Here is a 15226-nt window from a genome sequence, read left to right as displayed (position 1 = left end):
TTGTTGGGCTGGACAGTTGCGATGTTCTCGCCACCTTTTGGAACATTATCGAATATTATTTGTTCCAACACAAAATTATCGTTGACAGTAACATTTCCCGAACCTGTAATATCACCGCAAGCCCTCTGGGCCAGCCCTTCAGCAGACATTTGGGCTAATCCCATATCATTCATTTTTTGGTCCACCTCATTTGAATGTTCATTAACAGAATGATTATCGATATTGTTAACAGAGGATGTACCATTCACATGTTCTTTAATAGGACCAACAAATGAGCTTTCAGCCACCCAACATTTTGAATTATTGTCACCTGGTTCAACCTCATTAGTCTTTAAATTCGGTTTATGATTAAAGAAGTCATCAGAGAAGTCTGATTTTGATTCATCATCAAAATTTGCATATTCGACATTACCCAGTAACTCAGACTCCGATATCCCATCACTTCCATCACTTTCCACGTGATCTGGGTTAACATTAACTTCGAAAATCCCATTGGTTTCTTCCATTACATAAGAAAAAAAGATGGAACTATCGGATGTGACACGCACAATGTCATGTACCAAGTGTGCATCTCGTAACTTAACTAATACTTTAGCTACAACGAGATTTTGGTTACCTTTTAAAGAACAATTCGAGAAGTCAATAGGTTCGCCCCACCATTTTGCGATGGCAGTAAATGTTTTTTCGTTCCAAAACTGGACAGGAATACCCGTGATTTTTAACCATGTAATTCGACCTTAGTATGAGTGGTTTTCATCCCATTTACGAATGTTGGTCATCCATTTGTGGATACAATGGTGTTTCGCATTAAGAATAGATGAAGCTTGCTCCTCGGACTCAAAGATGAACATAACTTCCATCCCACCAAGATACTTTACCAGAACATTATTCAGATTCTCCATTTCGCACAAAAATAAGATATGTTCAAGATATTCAAGTTTGAGGATGGTACCGATAATAGCTTTATTCAGGATTTCAGTGTCATTATGTTTATCCACAACGGAGATTTCTCTAAATTTACCATTGCAGTCCCAACGATTGAACCACCCGATGCTAGTTAGTTCTTTCGTGATATCACTAGTGTATCCGTCCATATTCCCAACCACCTTGTTAAACGGACGCCCATCAGTGAACCCCTTATTCGGAATGGTATGATGATTAGGTAGAGACGATGAAACGGGTTTTGTAGAAGGGGGTTGTATAGGTTTATCATTCGAGGCAGAAGCTTTTCGATCAAGGGCCTTATAAGCCTTTAGCCACCCATTACCAAGATTTATGGAGTTTAGTCGTTTAAGCAAGAAGTTAAGGTCGGTAACGTCAATGAATTTAACAAAAGCGAATTTATTACCGTTTCTTAATCTTTTCATGAAGGGTATGAAGATGTCGTGTACATTCCCATACCTGCTAATGAAGCAACGGAGATCAATCTTGCTCCATGAATCTGGGAATCCGAAAACCATAACCGATGTGATAGGCGCTGATGCCGGGACATGTTTTGGGGAGAAAGGTTCGTGAACACGAGAGCTAGATTGTTGGTTCAGTGCAATGTTATTAGGAAAAGTGGCTGCACTTTTAGGGTTTGTAGGTTTGGTTGCTTGTTTTGGGTTTGTGGTATTGGGGTTTGTAGTATTCTCTGTATGGTTAGGGTTAGGGTTAGCCGATGAAGATGGCACCCATTTCTGTTTGTATACCGGATGATGTGTGTTTGGATTACCAAAACGGTGGATCAGGTTTCTTGCAAACGAGTGATTAGTAGAGAGTTTTTTGTTGGCTTTTCGCCTTCTTTCAACCAACACCCACACCTCATCAGCCGAGGGATTAGGAAAAGTCGATGGGGGATTGTGATTATTCTGATGGTTATATTGACGAGATGATTGCGCAGGTAGTGGATGAAGACGACGACGGCGGCCAACAGTGGCCGGAGTAAAAGGCGAGGTTGGAATATTAAACGCCATCCGAGAGGCCATGACTTGCTATTTTTTGTTGATTTGAATAAAACACAGATCGATTTTTTGTTGATTAGATTCCTTAATTCATTGTAGCTTTCGTGGATCTGATCTTGGAAATGGAGTCGTAATCTAAGCCCGTAACTCCTTCCTAAACTGTACAGACTTACCTGTGAGATAGTATTCTTAGTTATATGATCTATCCCATTCATAAGATAGTCGGTTTAATTGGTTTTCCATAGCTACATAGGCGTAACCTCGAGCATTCAGTGTCTTTTCTTCTAAACATATGAACGGTCCATCTCTGCATAAAGTAACAAATTCGGTATTTGAATAGGTTTGATTATTTGAACATTTACCTCCATGTAACCATTTTCCGCATTTGTGACATCGTTCTAGGTGTCGTGCTCTTCTTTTCGCTGCGGATTTTGATTTTCCTTTACCAAATTGTAACTTATTATCTTCGCATCTGGATTCTTTTCTTACTCCGTCCAATCTTTCTCTGATTACTGATACTATTTCACTCGGTAGTGTGTCATTATTACGTTTAGTGATCAAAGCGTGTAGCATTAGACCATGGTTTAGTTCACAGGCAGTCTTCATTTTGTAAAAACCTAAAAAAATAAAAATTTAGAATGGGGGGAGAAGACTAGTTCTTTAGGGTCTGCTAGGGAAAGACCATTCGGGTTCCATTTTCGAGAACTACATGAAAACAGAAAATCTAACTCTAACAGAAATACATATTATCCTTTAAAGACTTGATTCTCCCCACACTTAGTTAGCTGTGGTATCGAAATTGTGATTAACTTCGTTGTCGAATTCCATTGGACTATCTATGTAGTGTTTAACTCTGTGACCATTAACTTTAAATTCAATCCCATTTGAATTTATTAATTCTATCGTTCCGTATGGAAAAACTCTTTTGACTATGAATGGTCCAGACCATCTTGATTTCAATTTTTCAGGAAATAGCTTGAATCGTGAATTGAAAAGAAGAACTCTGTCTCCTTCTTTAAATTCTTTTGAACTTCTGATTCTTTTATCATGCCATTTCTTCGTTCTTTCTTTATAGATTAACGAATTTTCGTATGCTTCATGTCTTAATTCTTCTAATTCGTTTAGTTGACTTAATCGTAGACGTCCGGCTTCATGTAAATCAAGATTACATGTCTTCAAAGCCCAAAATGCTTTGTGTTCAATTTCTACTGGAAGATGACATGCTTTTCCATAAACAAGTCTAAAAGGTGTGGTTCCAATTGGAGTTTTGTAGGCTGTTCTAAAAGCCCAGAGTGCATCCTCCAATTTAATGGACCATTCCTTCGGAATTGATCCTACGGTTTTCTCTAGAATACGTTTTAAAGCTCGGTTGGTATTTTCAACTTGTCCACTTGTTTGTGGATGATATGCGGTGGAAATTTTATGAGTTACTCCATATCTTTTAAGAACTTTCTCAAGTTGATTATTACAGAAATGAGTACCCCGATCACTTATTAAAGCTTTCGGTGTTCCAAACCTTGCAAAAAGACGTTTTAAAAAGTTGACTACAACTCGTGCATCGTTAGTTGGGAGAGCTTGTGCTTCCGCCCATTTAGATACATAATCAATGGCTACGAGTATATATAGATTATTATGAGATTTTGGAAATGGACCCATAAAGTCAATACCCCAAATGTCAAATACTTCACATACTTGGATGACATTTTGTGGCATTTCATCACGTTGACTTATTTTTCCGGCCCTTTGACAAGCATCACAGGATTTGCAAAGAAGGTGTGCGTCTTTGTAAATTGTAGGCCAATAGAATTCAGCATCATAAACTTTTCTTGCTGTTAGTTGAGGCCCATAATGCCCTCATGTTGGTCCTGTGTGACAATGGTTTAAAATTTTACTAGCTTCATCTCCAAATACACATCGGCGTATTATTCCATCGGGACAACTTTTAAACAGATGTGGATCTTCCCAAAAATAGTGTTTTATATCACTGAAGAATTTCTTTCGTTTTTGGTACGATAATCCTTTTTCAAGGAATCCAAAAATTAAGTAGTTTGCATAGTCTGCAAACCATGGAATTTCTTTATAATCTATCTTCAATAGATATTCATCAGGAAAGTTGTCTTGTATGGCCGATTCATTTAGAACTTCTAACTCGGGATTTTCATGACGAGAAAGATGATCAGCGGCGAGATTTTCTGCTCCTCTTTTATCTCGGATTTCAATATCAAACTCTTGTAAGATGGGTCGATATGATATGTCAAAACATTGTATACGTGCCTATGGTATCCCAAGATTATATAATATATGTTAGAATACATGTATAATACAATATAAGTTAGTTAAGTTATGATTTGTATAGATTTGTTACAAATTTCACGTAGCTACAACAAGCAAAAATATCCAATTTTGTTTTACCCATAATTTCTTCGTTTTAAATCCGTTTTGAGTGATTCAAGTTGCTATGGTTTCATAATGAACTGAAATTTATGAAACTAAACAGAAAAAGTATAAATTTGTAGTCGGATAAAAACCTGAAAAGGTCGAAGAAATCTGCCCGAGATCGCAGGGACTCGCCGGGATATCCTCCGGAAAATAAAAGCTAAGCTAACTACTACTAAAAACTAACTAAAAGCTTGAAAATATAAAATGACTTACAAATTGAGTGTGTGTTGAAATGGATGGAGAAAGCCCTTTAAATATACTTGATTTTTGCCTGCAAACGGCTGGCAGGACATTTGGCGAGCCGTTTGGCAGGCCGTTTGAAGGGGCCGTTTGCCAGGCCAGCCCGTTTGCAGGGGCCGTTTGTCTGACCCGTTTGGCAGGCCGTTTTTGAGCCAGGCAAGCCGTTTGGTAGGCCGTTTGGCTTGCCTGGTCAGCTGAATTTCCTGGATTGTAACTTGATTTCTTGTCTTTCACCGTTTTCACTCTAGAATCTTCGTTTTAGCTCCGTTTTGCTTGATTCTTTTTGCATCGCCTTCGTAATTACTTAATCTACAAAATCAACCGAAAAAGCGATAATTTTGCCGGCAAAGTTTAAATCTTTATTGTTCTATGGCTTAATAATGGGGGTAAAAATGTGACTTTTTGGCCGATATCACCGGTGCCTTCTAATAATTCTTTGAGAATTTTCAGCGTTATCTTCTTCGTCTAATATATCGAGCGATTCGATTACATTAAGCGCGTTGTAACCGTCTTCAATTAAATTTTAAGCGGTATCCGACTATTGGCTCTCGTTCTCGCTATCAGAATTTTTAAAAGGATGCATCATTATAATTTTTTTTTTTTTTTTTTGAATGAAAGATGATAAAGTATATATGTTGTGTGAGAAAAATGGTCGTGAGTGTATGTGTATTTATAGTGTAAGCTTCTTTAGTTTAAAAAATCAATATTTATACAGACGGCTATAAAATCTAACCACTGAAATTTTATATTCTTTTTCTAAGAGGTTAAAATCAGTAAAAATCAAAAACGAAATTGAAAAGTGGACGAGGGGTCCCACTTGCTGCATGTATTGCTTCCTTAAAGGGCTAGCTGGCGGTGGGAGTTGGCGAATTGATGCCTATCCCCGCCAAGCCTTGGCGACACTGACGGAAGTTTAACGAAGACATATAGGGAGTGGTCTTAGGTGGAATGTTGCTTCTTCAAAACTTCATTTTCATAGTCCACAAACACAAATAGTCAATTATCAAAATAGTATTGTCAAACATTAAATTTGAATTATTTCAACTTTAATAATAAAAATAAAAAAAACACTATTAAAATGCAACGTCCAACACTCTCCTAAAAAAGAAATAACAAACTGCAGTAGATTCAATAATAATAAATTATTGGTAGAAAATGAGTAACTGAGATACAAATAACCACCTTTTTAGTCAAACCATAGATAGTAGAATGTCACATTCTATGTGTCACTACCACAACGTTAAAACACATTTAGTGGGAGTTTTTGGCCGGCGTTTGTGCTGAATCAGCGGATACGTCAGCTCAAATGGTGTGACTCATTTTTCTATTTTTCTTTTTTGACCAGCTTAGTAAAAATAAGCTTTTCTAAAAATAAATAAACATAAAAGTAAAATCCTTTTAATAGAAAAGGTAAAACAAAAAAGTCAATTGAAATAAGTTGTACTTATTCATCGGGGAGGTTTACATTGAAAAAGACACTGATGATACATCTTTATTTTTTAGTATATCCACGTTTTTGTTTCGGACATGAAGTAAAGGAAGCAGAAAAAAAAAAAAAAATTTGTGTCTCGATTTTGATAGGAAAAAAAGAAAATGAAGTGCATGGATGATTTTTTGTCTAATTTTTCTTTTAATCTTTCTTTCAAATTTTATCCCACTTTATATTCTCTATGAGGCCATTTCTAACAGTTAGCCATGAGTTGCCATTGGGCTAGTCATCCATGACAACGGAAGACATTGTCTAGTTATCCATCGCCATTTATCACTTAGCCATCCAAATTGTCTTTGGAAAGCATATCGAAAGCGAAGCAATGTGCTTCACTTTTTTAAAATATGTTTTACATTGTTCATCAACATATATACTATGGTTAAATAAATAAATTCAATGATTAAGGAAAGGTGTCATGAATAATATTGATCCGTCACTCCTTAGTGATAGAGATGAAGTGTTGACGTGACGCTGAGGTTATAGTAAATTATAGAATAAAGTTATGTGATGGTTAGGAGTAATCTCATAAACTAATAGTTTGTTTTAGTTAAAAAATAGTTTAATCCACACCCTTTGTAGAGTAGAAAGAATATAAATAATCTGTATATAATCAGTCATTGTATGTCTGTATATAAATTTGTTTTAGATAAAGAATAGAAAATCAAATTAATTTGATGAGCTATACCTCCACAACTTGGCCACAACCTTTTTCTCATAACCTTTCTCACTACACACCTCTATCCACAACATTCTTACAACCTATGACAACCTTGTCATAACTCTTAAAGATTCCATCACTAAAAGTGGTCTTAAGGTTTAAGTTGAGAGGTCGAGCTCTCTTCACCAATAACTATATGTTTATCTCAAGTGTAAATTGTAATGATAGTAGCTATTTTGCCACTCAGGATCTTTAAGTGATTTTAACTTAGGGTGTGTTTGTTTACCTCTTAATTGAAAGCGTTGAACGTTGAACCATTCAGCATTCAACACAATTGTTTCAGACCTATGAATGACATATGATACGAAATGGTTCAACATTCAGTGTTGAACTATTCAGGGTTATAACAATCTCTTAACCATTAAACCCATAAATTGTATGCAATATCCTCCTCAGATCATATTCTAGAACACTTAAAAAACATGTATATTGAATATTTTATTCATGTAACACGTTAATAAGATAACTTTACCCAATTCATATCGTTCATTGAAAATAATTATCAAACAAACTACTTTCATTTAAAACTAAGCTTATTTGGAGATTTTGAATCATTCAACACTAAATCATTAAGTTTTATCAAACACGACCTTACAAACTCCAATATTCAAATTTTCTCCATCATGGGCCAATGATTACTTAATTCGTGCAACTTATTTTAAGAATGTTCAACATTGGTTGTTTGACTTGTCTCTATCATAAGATATATATGGGACATGACTATGGCAAGATGCTACCCTTATATATGCAAGTGTCAGTTAACCAATCTACACAAAATCTTAAACCAATAAATCACTAATTCTACAACTTCTAGTTGACTTCCCAATTAATTCCCTTCCCATGGAGGTTAGTAAAATGTGTTATTATGTTGGGGTAGTAATAATAGTAATATTGTTAGTTTCATGTGCATGGAGTCTTTTGAATTTGGTGTGGCTCAAACCAAAGAAAATGGAGAAGTTTCTTAGAGAACAAGGTCTAAAGGGCAATCCATATAAATTTTTATTTGGAGATTTGAAAGAGATGGTGCAGTCAATGGTTAAAGCTAAATCAAGAGCGATCGGTATAAATGATGATATAGTTCCTCGTGTGTTACCATTTACCCTTAAGTCAGTCACTACTCATGGTATGCACAAATGTTTTTCTTGTTATAATTTCTTGATTTTCTTTGTAAAATGGTATAAAAGGTCCAAATTATACTGGCTGAATGGCTGATTAGTTCTTCGAAAGATACTTCCAGTTTTAAACATGTGCAATAATGGTAGTTTTTAAAAGCTGGAAGTGTTGTGCCCAATAAAAATGATCAAACAACACACGGTAATAATAAATATGGATCGGCCGAAATAATGAAAGTGTATCGATATGAATCATGGTTTACAATATAGAATAATTCCACGACTTTCTCTCTATACAAAACGCTAGCTAGCACTGAATAAATGACTAGGGAGGGAGTATTTATAGCCCGGTCATACTTACATTTAACCTAAAAGCCACAGCACCATTGGGCTAGTTTTCGGCCAACATGAAGTCTATTTTACCTTTACTTTTCCTGACACTCTTTCGAGAACAAACAAAAAATAGAAATATATAGACGCTTATTTTAAAACTTAGAGATAACCATAACCATCCCAAGATAGCCCCGGTGGATGGGCCCAAGTTCTTCTCAAGGGGTCTTAGGTTCAAACCTCATTTGAAGCATATCTTGAGGTGGTCAAGAATAAGGGTCAGAAATAGTCACGAGATACCCGATAGGTCACATACATCTGAGTAAAAAATAATTCTCTTTTTCTGGGTAGCATGAATAGGAAAGCTTTATTTCTTTAAACGTAAATTACCATATCGGACTTTCTTCTATAGGTAAAACTTGTTTTGCATGGATGGGATACAAACCGGTGCTGCAAGTCTCCGAACCATTGTTGATACGCGAGATATTTACAAATTATCGTCAGTTTCAAAAACTAAGGGGAGTGAATCCATTAACAAAATTGTTAGTGAAAGGGCTAATTAACACTGATGCTGATCAATGGATTAAACATAGAATAATCATTAATCCTGCATTTTATGTGGAAAAGCTCAAGGTTTGTTGTAATACAATGCCTTCTCCTTTTTATCACGAAAACATCATATTAAAGTATTTATATTGTTTCGTAGAATATGGTACCCGCTTTTTATGTAAGCTGTTATGAAATGGTCAACAATTGGGATGAAATGTTAACTAACGAAACTTCATGTGAAGTGGACGTGTGGCCTCATCTTCAAACATTTACTAGTGATGTAATTTCACGCACAGCGTTTGGAAGTAGCTTTGAAGAAGGAAGAAAGATATTTCAACTTCAACGAGAACTAGTAGAGCTTATTATAGCGGCTGAACGATCAATTTACATTCCAGGGTCAAGGTAATTAAGTAAGTTTTCATACTAGATTCATGAACATGATCATTTAACTAAACGTGATTTCATAGATTTTTGCCAACACGGTCAAACATGAGGATTAAAAAGATTAATAGAGAAGTTATGGATTCAATAAGAAGTATTATCAACAAGAGAATGATGATGATGGAAGTTGGGGAAGTTAATAACGACGATCTTTTAGGCATTCTTTTGGATTCCAATTTCAGAGAAATTAAAGAAAACGAGAATAATAGATTAAGATTGAGCACAGAAGAAGTCATTGAAGAGTGCAAAGTTTTCTACTTCGCAGGGCAAGAGACCACGGCAAATTTGCTCGTTTGGACTATGATTTTATTAGGTCAATACACAAATTGGCAAACACGAGCTAGAAATGAAGTGTTAGATGTCTTAAGAGATAAAAAACCGGAGATTGATGGATTAGCTCATCTAAAAATCGTAAGTCTTTCTATTCGTTTTTTTGTTTTTTGTTAACGATGACTCTTTGAGCTGTCAATAACGTGCAGAAAATGCTTTATAGTTGATAACCGCCATTAAAAAGTCAACAGTAACATACAATTTTTTTGTGCATGTTAACGAGAGCCCTTCACCTGGGCTGCTGTTAGCAAAACCCTTGTTTTTTATATATATCTGTCTACATCGCATGTGTCTAAGTTTCTTTCTTAAAAAGTCATGTCATTGCTAGTCCTGGTCTTCAATGATGTCTAAGAATGGTGTAGATTCATAGAAATGTTCTTAAATTGTTAAAATCTGTATTAAATGTATTGATTTGTAGGTAAACATGATACTTAATGAGGTTCTTAGACTATATCCACCGGTGGTAGCATTAGGAAGGATGATACATGAAGAAACAAAATTAGGGAGCATAACGTTACCGGCTGGAACACATCTACAACTAAACACGTTGCTTTTGCACCATGATAGCGATTTATGGGGCTACGATGCAAAAGAATTTAAACCCGAGAGATTTTCTGAAGGTGTTTCTAAGGCAACCAAGGGACAAGCGTCGTTCTACCCTTTTGGAGGTGGCCCACGTATATGCATTGGACAAAACTTTGCTATGATCGAAGCAAAAATGGCCCTTGTTATGATTCTACAACGCTTCTCCTTTGAGTTGTCTCCATCGTACTCACATGCTCCGCACACCATTATCACTCTGCAGCCTCAATTCGGTGCTCACTTAATCCTACATAAAATTTAAGTAGTTTGTCGAATATTTTTAAAGCTTGTTGCATTATATCTCCATGTTATTCTGTATATTTCTGGTTGTAACATGTGCTGTACTCAAACAACATGCATCTTATGGGTAAACAAGTTCATATACTTGCAAAGATAAAAAAAAAAAAAAAAAAAAAAAAAAAAAAAAAAAAAAAAAAAATATATATAATAATAATAATAATAATAATAATAATAATAATAATAATATTAAATTACATGAACTCTTTTTATTTTGGTAATATTGAGACGCTTAATAAAATTTTCAGGACCACAATGGGACATTGAAATTAGTTACTGTATAAGATAAGAAATCAAACAATTTAAAGCATATAGAATCATTTGTTTCGAATTGAAAGAATTGATGCCCATATTTCTTCTTATTTCCTGTTTGCTTCCTTTTCGGCCTGTAATAATCCGCAATTACAATCAGCAAAAAACATTTTGGAATCTGTTTTTAATAATTAGAACTTCTTTAGCATAGATTGTAGTTAATAAGTGGAATGATGAAACTTCTCTTGTTTAAATCTGGACTTAAGTGGTAATATGAGTGGGTCGGGCAGGTTGAATAGGTCAATTGTAGAAAGTAAAAGTTTTATTGGGATTGACACGGGTCAGGGTTGAAGCGGGTTGGGCAGGTTGAATAAATCGGTTATTCCATTATCTTCATATAAATTGATATAAAATGTTCTGTGCATATTTTGACCCATATGATCACTCAATGAATAAACATGTTTTCGTATAAACATTTTACTTTTAATTTAACAATTTTTGTTTAACCTTTAAATATCTTAATTTTATCAATTGACCCTCTGCTAAAAAGTTATTATAACAAATATCAACCCATTTACGTGCAAATGGGTCGAAACTGTCACTGTCATATCCACAAGTATGGTGATGTGACCAACAAATCTATCTTGGAGGGTTATAACATTATTACCGCTTTGACAACGCGATCAAATGCATCAGGCCCGTATCTATCAATGTAACGCTCAACAGACTTTCGAGCATCAAGGCTCATCATTTGAAGGACTTTACGCTGCCCTTCAGAATACTTTGAGTTCACATTGCTTCCAACCTTAACATATTTCCTTGCTACATTTGCATATATGTATGCTGCCCCATTAATCCCCGGTAGAACCAACCACATACAAAACAAAAGCTTCAAGTACGGCCAAAATGGAAGCCTGTTTTTATTTCATAACCATCAAATGTTAAGTACAAAACGTTAACAAGAAAATAAAATAAATTTAGTGATTTTTGTAGCAACCCGCAATCTTGATCTTACGGTTTGCTATTAGGTTTTCGAATATATGTACGAATTACCATTGGAGTACTTTCCAAAAGGAAAGCTCGAACAGAGTAATGAACGAGTATAAAACCCAATAAGTGAGCCATTGTTGATCATCTTCGGTTGTTGATCCTTGCTCGATCGCTAGCATTGAAGCGTACCTTTTCATAAGCCGTACAATCATAGACATTACTTAAACGTTCAACTAGCACACAAGTTTGTTTATTGTGTGTATTTATTTTTCTCAAATATTACTAGTGTTTAGAATTAGAAAACAGATCATTACTCGATCGCAACGACGAAACTTGAACCCGACCATAGTTGGAGCAAAACTACTCACATGGGTTAAAGGCAAAAAAAACTTACTTTTTGGTTAAACTTTTTTTTTTTTTTTTTGTGTAAATTTTTTCCCCTCAAATCCAGGTGGAGCGAGTACCCCTTTGAGTTACCCTATGTTCCGCCGGTGCTCAATCGGGTATCTTTATTGAATGAATATGGATTGTGGTAAACGTAAAACTAAAACTGATCACTGATAACATCTTTTTTATTTGTGATAGTTTTAGTAAATAATGTAAACAAAATACCTTTGTACTTGTCAATAAAATTTGTCAAATAGTTAAACTTGAAACAATATTAAGGAAAAATTTTTGTATCTTTAATGTCGAAAACAAAGTTATTGCTTGGTAAAAATTAAAACAAGAAACCAAATAGGTTTAATATTAAAGATTCAGGTAAATAAACAGCCCATTGGGACCATACGATCACCAATTGCTGGATCAAACAGCCCAATTAGTGGGCTTTAACTTCCCCTTCTCCTTTCTCTTTTATTTTATATTTTTGTTTAATTTATGAGTTCTAACTTCTAATAACGAAGCAAGTTTTCACCTCCTTAAATTTATGAGTTCTACTAATCAAACAAGCTTAGAACATGACCCTCAAAACGAACTGACATTCTTTAGCCAACCAAAAAAAAAAAACATGTATCGACATTTGTCCTTAGGATGGCATTAAAGGACCAATAGCGAAAAAAAAAAAAGTCTTTATGCAATCGTTTGTAATAGTTGGCCTCACCATCCATTTTGATATGGACGGTTGTACATTAAGCAAAAGGCTTACAGAAACATAAAAATTATTGAAAATGTATGTGAATCAAGGGAAGGTGCACTTACAATGGGAAGAGAAGCATTACTCCCGGCCTGGATTAAAAGTACAACATAAAACAAATCAGTCAAACGAAATAATTAAATCTTCAAATTTTTCGATATAAACCCAAGTACGTACCCGACAAGTGTATCCAAACTTCTAGCAATAGTTGCAAGAAGCCCCATTGTTATTTTGTGTTTTCAACGTTGTCTACTTGTTTCCAAATCGAACAAGTTAATAATTATGTAATTGACTTCATTATGCATCTTACAAGTTATATAAGTAGGTTGATTTGTTTGTTTAACATGAAGCAAAGCATAACTTTTGGGTATAATCTTCTTTACTTTAGTTACAAGTAATAAAGATGGTGCATGGAGCATGACAAAAGTCTATCAAATTGGCTTTGGAATCCTTTCATATCCCTTTAGTAATGGACATCTGCTCGATTGAATATGGGAGCATGCCTATTGATACCTAAATGAAAAAATATTTATGGGCAGGTGGCAAAAGTAGTTTGTAAAAGGGAGTGTGACTGGAGAGTGCGCATAATGCGCAATTCATTGTTATCAGGTTTCGCGCTCGGAGGGCGTAATTACTCGAGGTTTTATTTTCTATGGGAGAGTCAATATGCTCGTTCATAGAAGAGTTTCCTCGCTTAACAAAAAAAACGTGGAAAAAAATTAATAACTAGAGTAATAAAATCACATAGATATTCAACTTTACCTTTTAACGCTAGCTAATTACGTTTTTCTATACCTAAGTAAAAGGTAAAAATGACATTGACTCTTAATAATAGGAGGACGCTACTTTAACTTTGTATTAGACACCAATCAAATATTTATTCTGAAACATATGGAGTATATATGTCAAGATAATTTCAATTATCAACAAACCAAATATATATGTTTCTAAAAATGTGTTTAAACCCTACATACATTCATTTATTTCTTCTTCCTCTTCTTTCGTTAATAGTTTTATCATTTGAAATAATGAAATCTTTTGACATAGTTTTAGTTATTTGTTTTTAATCACACTAAAAATAGAAGTCAAAGAACGGTTAATAAAAACAAATATGAAAGGGGATGATTTAAAAAATTATCTATATAATACAAGTTAGAGAATATTATTGAGTACGTTAAACTTTATATGATAAAAGGTTTATTTATATTTATTTAGCCGAAATATAAAGCGTCACGGCCACGTTTGAAGTAGTGCATGAAAATTACAAGACAACTAAGGGCCAAATACGTGGAAATGTGACATGATTGGAAGGTAGCTTTTGGATAAACCATGTGAATGGGCTATTGTTTACAGTGACATTTAATTAATTACCGTGTTGCTTTGTTTGCAACAATGCATTTGCATTATTTGAGTACGTCTACTTATTTTATTCTTATATATAAATTTGATATCATATCTTGCAATCGACCAAGTATACGAGGTTCAAGTGTATCCACATTCTATTTTCATTAGTGAAACTGTGAAAGTGGTTGACATTAGTTAGTGAAATAAAAGTAATGCAACACGTACTACTACCACTAAAATTCACATCACAAACAATCTAAAAGTATCGTCACGAAACTGAGAATGTTGATATACAATGACGTTGGCGGGGTTTCCCCATGATAGATTAGTAGTAGGGGGATGATTCTCACACACAATTTTTTGATCCTCACACACCAATTAAGTATTATTAGAAGAACAAAAGGTTAAAATAGGTATGTGAGGATCAAAAAAGTGTGTGTGAGAATCATCCCCCTTAGTAAAATGGTGCACTGATTTATTATTAATGTATAATATTTATATCAATATCAATATTAATATTAATGGTGAATTGATTCACTATTAATTGTCATGGGATCGCTTATGGTTCCAAAACACGTCTGGCTAGGAAAGATTTCCACACTCGTATAAAACATGCTTTGTTTTCATCTCCAACCAATGTGAGACGGATATCACAGGAGTCGAGTATATATATATATATATTGGTAGGATCAAGAGGGAAGTAACCATTCGGGGGGAAGCGGGGGGAAGCAAAAACTTTTTTTTTTTCGTTTTTTGAAAAAACTTTGTTCACGAACATTATAGATGAGATGAAAATATGAACATTTAGTAGAGACACTTTGTGATAAATATTTTTATTTTGGCACGAAAACGCTCGAAGAAGTGATATATAACAATTATCGTGTTTTTCGAACGTATTTTGAGGTTTTAGCTATTGAGGTTTAGATATTAGAGTTTATAGGGTTTAGATATTAGGGTTTAGAAATTTAGGGTTTAGGGTTTAGATTTAGGGTTTAGATTGAGTTTTTAACACGAACGGTTTAGAGTTTAGGGTTTAGG

At 34.5% G+C, this 15226-nt stretch overlaps 2 protein-coding genes across 2 annotated transcripts; one reads left to right on the top strand and one right to left on the bottom strand.

Moving 5' to 3' along the window:
- The first annotated feature begins 7669 nt into the window (after positions 1 to 7669).
- LOC139840191 (cytochrome P450 CYP72A219-like) lies at positions 7670 to 10435 on the top strand. The gene is made up of 5 exons (XM_071830419.1): positions 7670 to 7952; positions 8684 to 8904; positions 8978 to 9222; positions 9288 to 9672; positions 10010 to 10435. The coding sequence occupies exons 1-5, from the start codon at positions 7670 to 7672 to the stop codon at positions 10433 to 10435; spliced, it is 1560 nt and encodes a 519-aa protein (XP_071686520.1).
- Positions 10436 to 10692: 257 nt separating this feature from the next.
- Positions 10693 to 13108, bottom strand: LOC139845176 (HVA22-like protein f). The gene is made up of 5 exons (XM_071835418.1): positions 13022 to 13108; positions 12910 to 12936; positions 11776 to 11901; positions 11390 to 11636; positions 10693 to 10856 (listed from the first exon to the last, which is right to left on the bottom strand). Exons 1-5 carry the CDS (start codon positions 13066 to 13068, stop codon positions 10830 to 10832), a joined length of 474 nt encoding a protein of 157 aa, XP_071691519.1. The 5' UTR covers positions 13069 to 13108; the 3' UTR covers positions 10693 to 10829.
- Between the last annotated feature and the right edge of the window lie 2118 nt (positions 13109 to 15226).

This window comes from Rutidosis leptorrhynchoides, chromosome 4 (genome assembly GCF_046630445.1).
Source record: "Rutidosis leptorrhynchoides isolate AG116_Rl617_1_P2 chromosome 4, CSIRO_AGI_Rlap_v1, whole genome shotgun sequence".
Taxonomy (NCBI): Eukaryota; Viridiplantae; Streptophyta; class Magnoliopsida; order Asterales; family Asteraceae; genus Rutidosis; species Rutidosis leptorrhynchoides.
The sequence above is the reverse complement of the archived record's forward strand: the minus strand, read 5'-3'. Positions and strand labels throughout refer to the sequence as shown.

Excerpts from the sequence above, each read along its gene's own strand:
- LOC139840191 (XM_071830419.1), top strand. The coding sequence starts at position 7,670 with ATGGAGGTTAGTAAAATGTGTTATTATGTTGGGGTAGTAATAATAGTA. Across the intron at positions 8,905-8,977 it reads TTTATGTGGAAAAGCTCAAG|AATATGGTACCCGCTTTTTA; the intron begins GTTTGTTGTAAT and ends ATTGTTTCGTAG. Across the intron at positions 9,223-9,287 it reads ATTTACATTCCAGGGTCAAG|ATTTTTGCCAACACGGTCAA; the intron begins GTAATTAAGTAA and ends GTGATTTCATAG.
- LOC139845176 (XM_071835418.1), bottom strand. The coding sequence starts at position 13,068 with ATGGGGCTTCTTGCAACTATTGCTAGAAGTTTGGATACACTTGTCGG. Across the intron at positions 12,937-13,021 it reads AGTTTGGATACACTTGTCGG|GCCGGGAGTAATGCTTCTCT; the intron begins GTACGTACTTGG and ends CTTTTAATCCAG. Across the intron at positions 10,857-11,389 it reads TTGATCGCGTTGTCAAAGCG|GCCGAAAAGGAAGCAAACAG; the intron begins GTAATAATGTTA and ends GGATTATTACAG.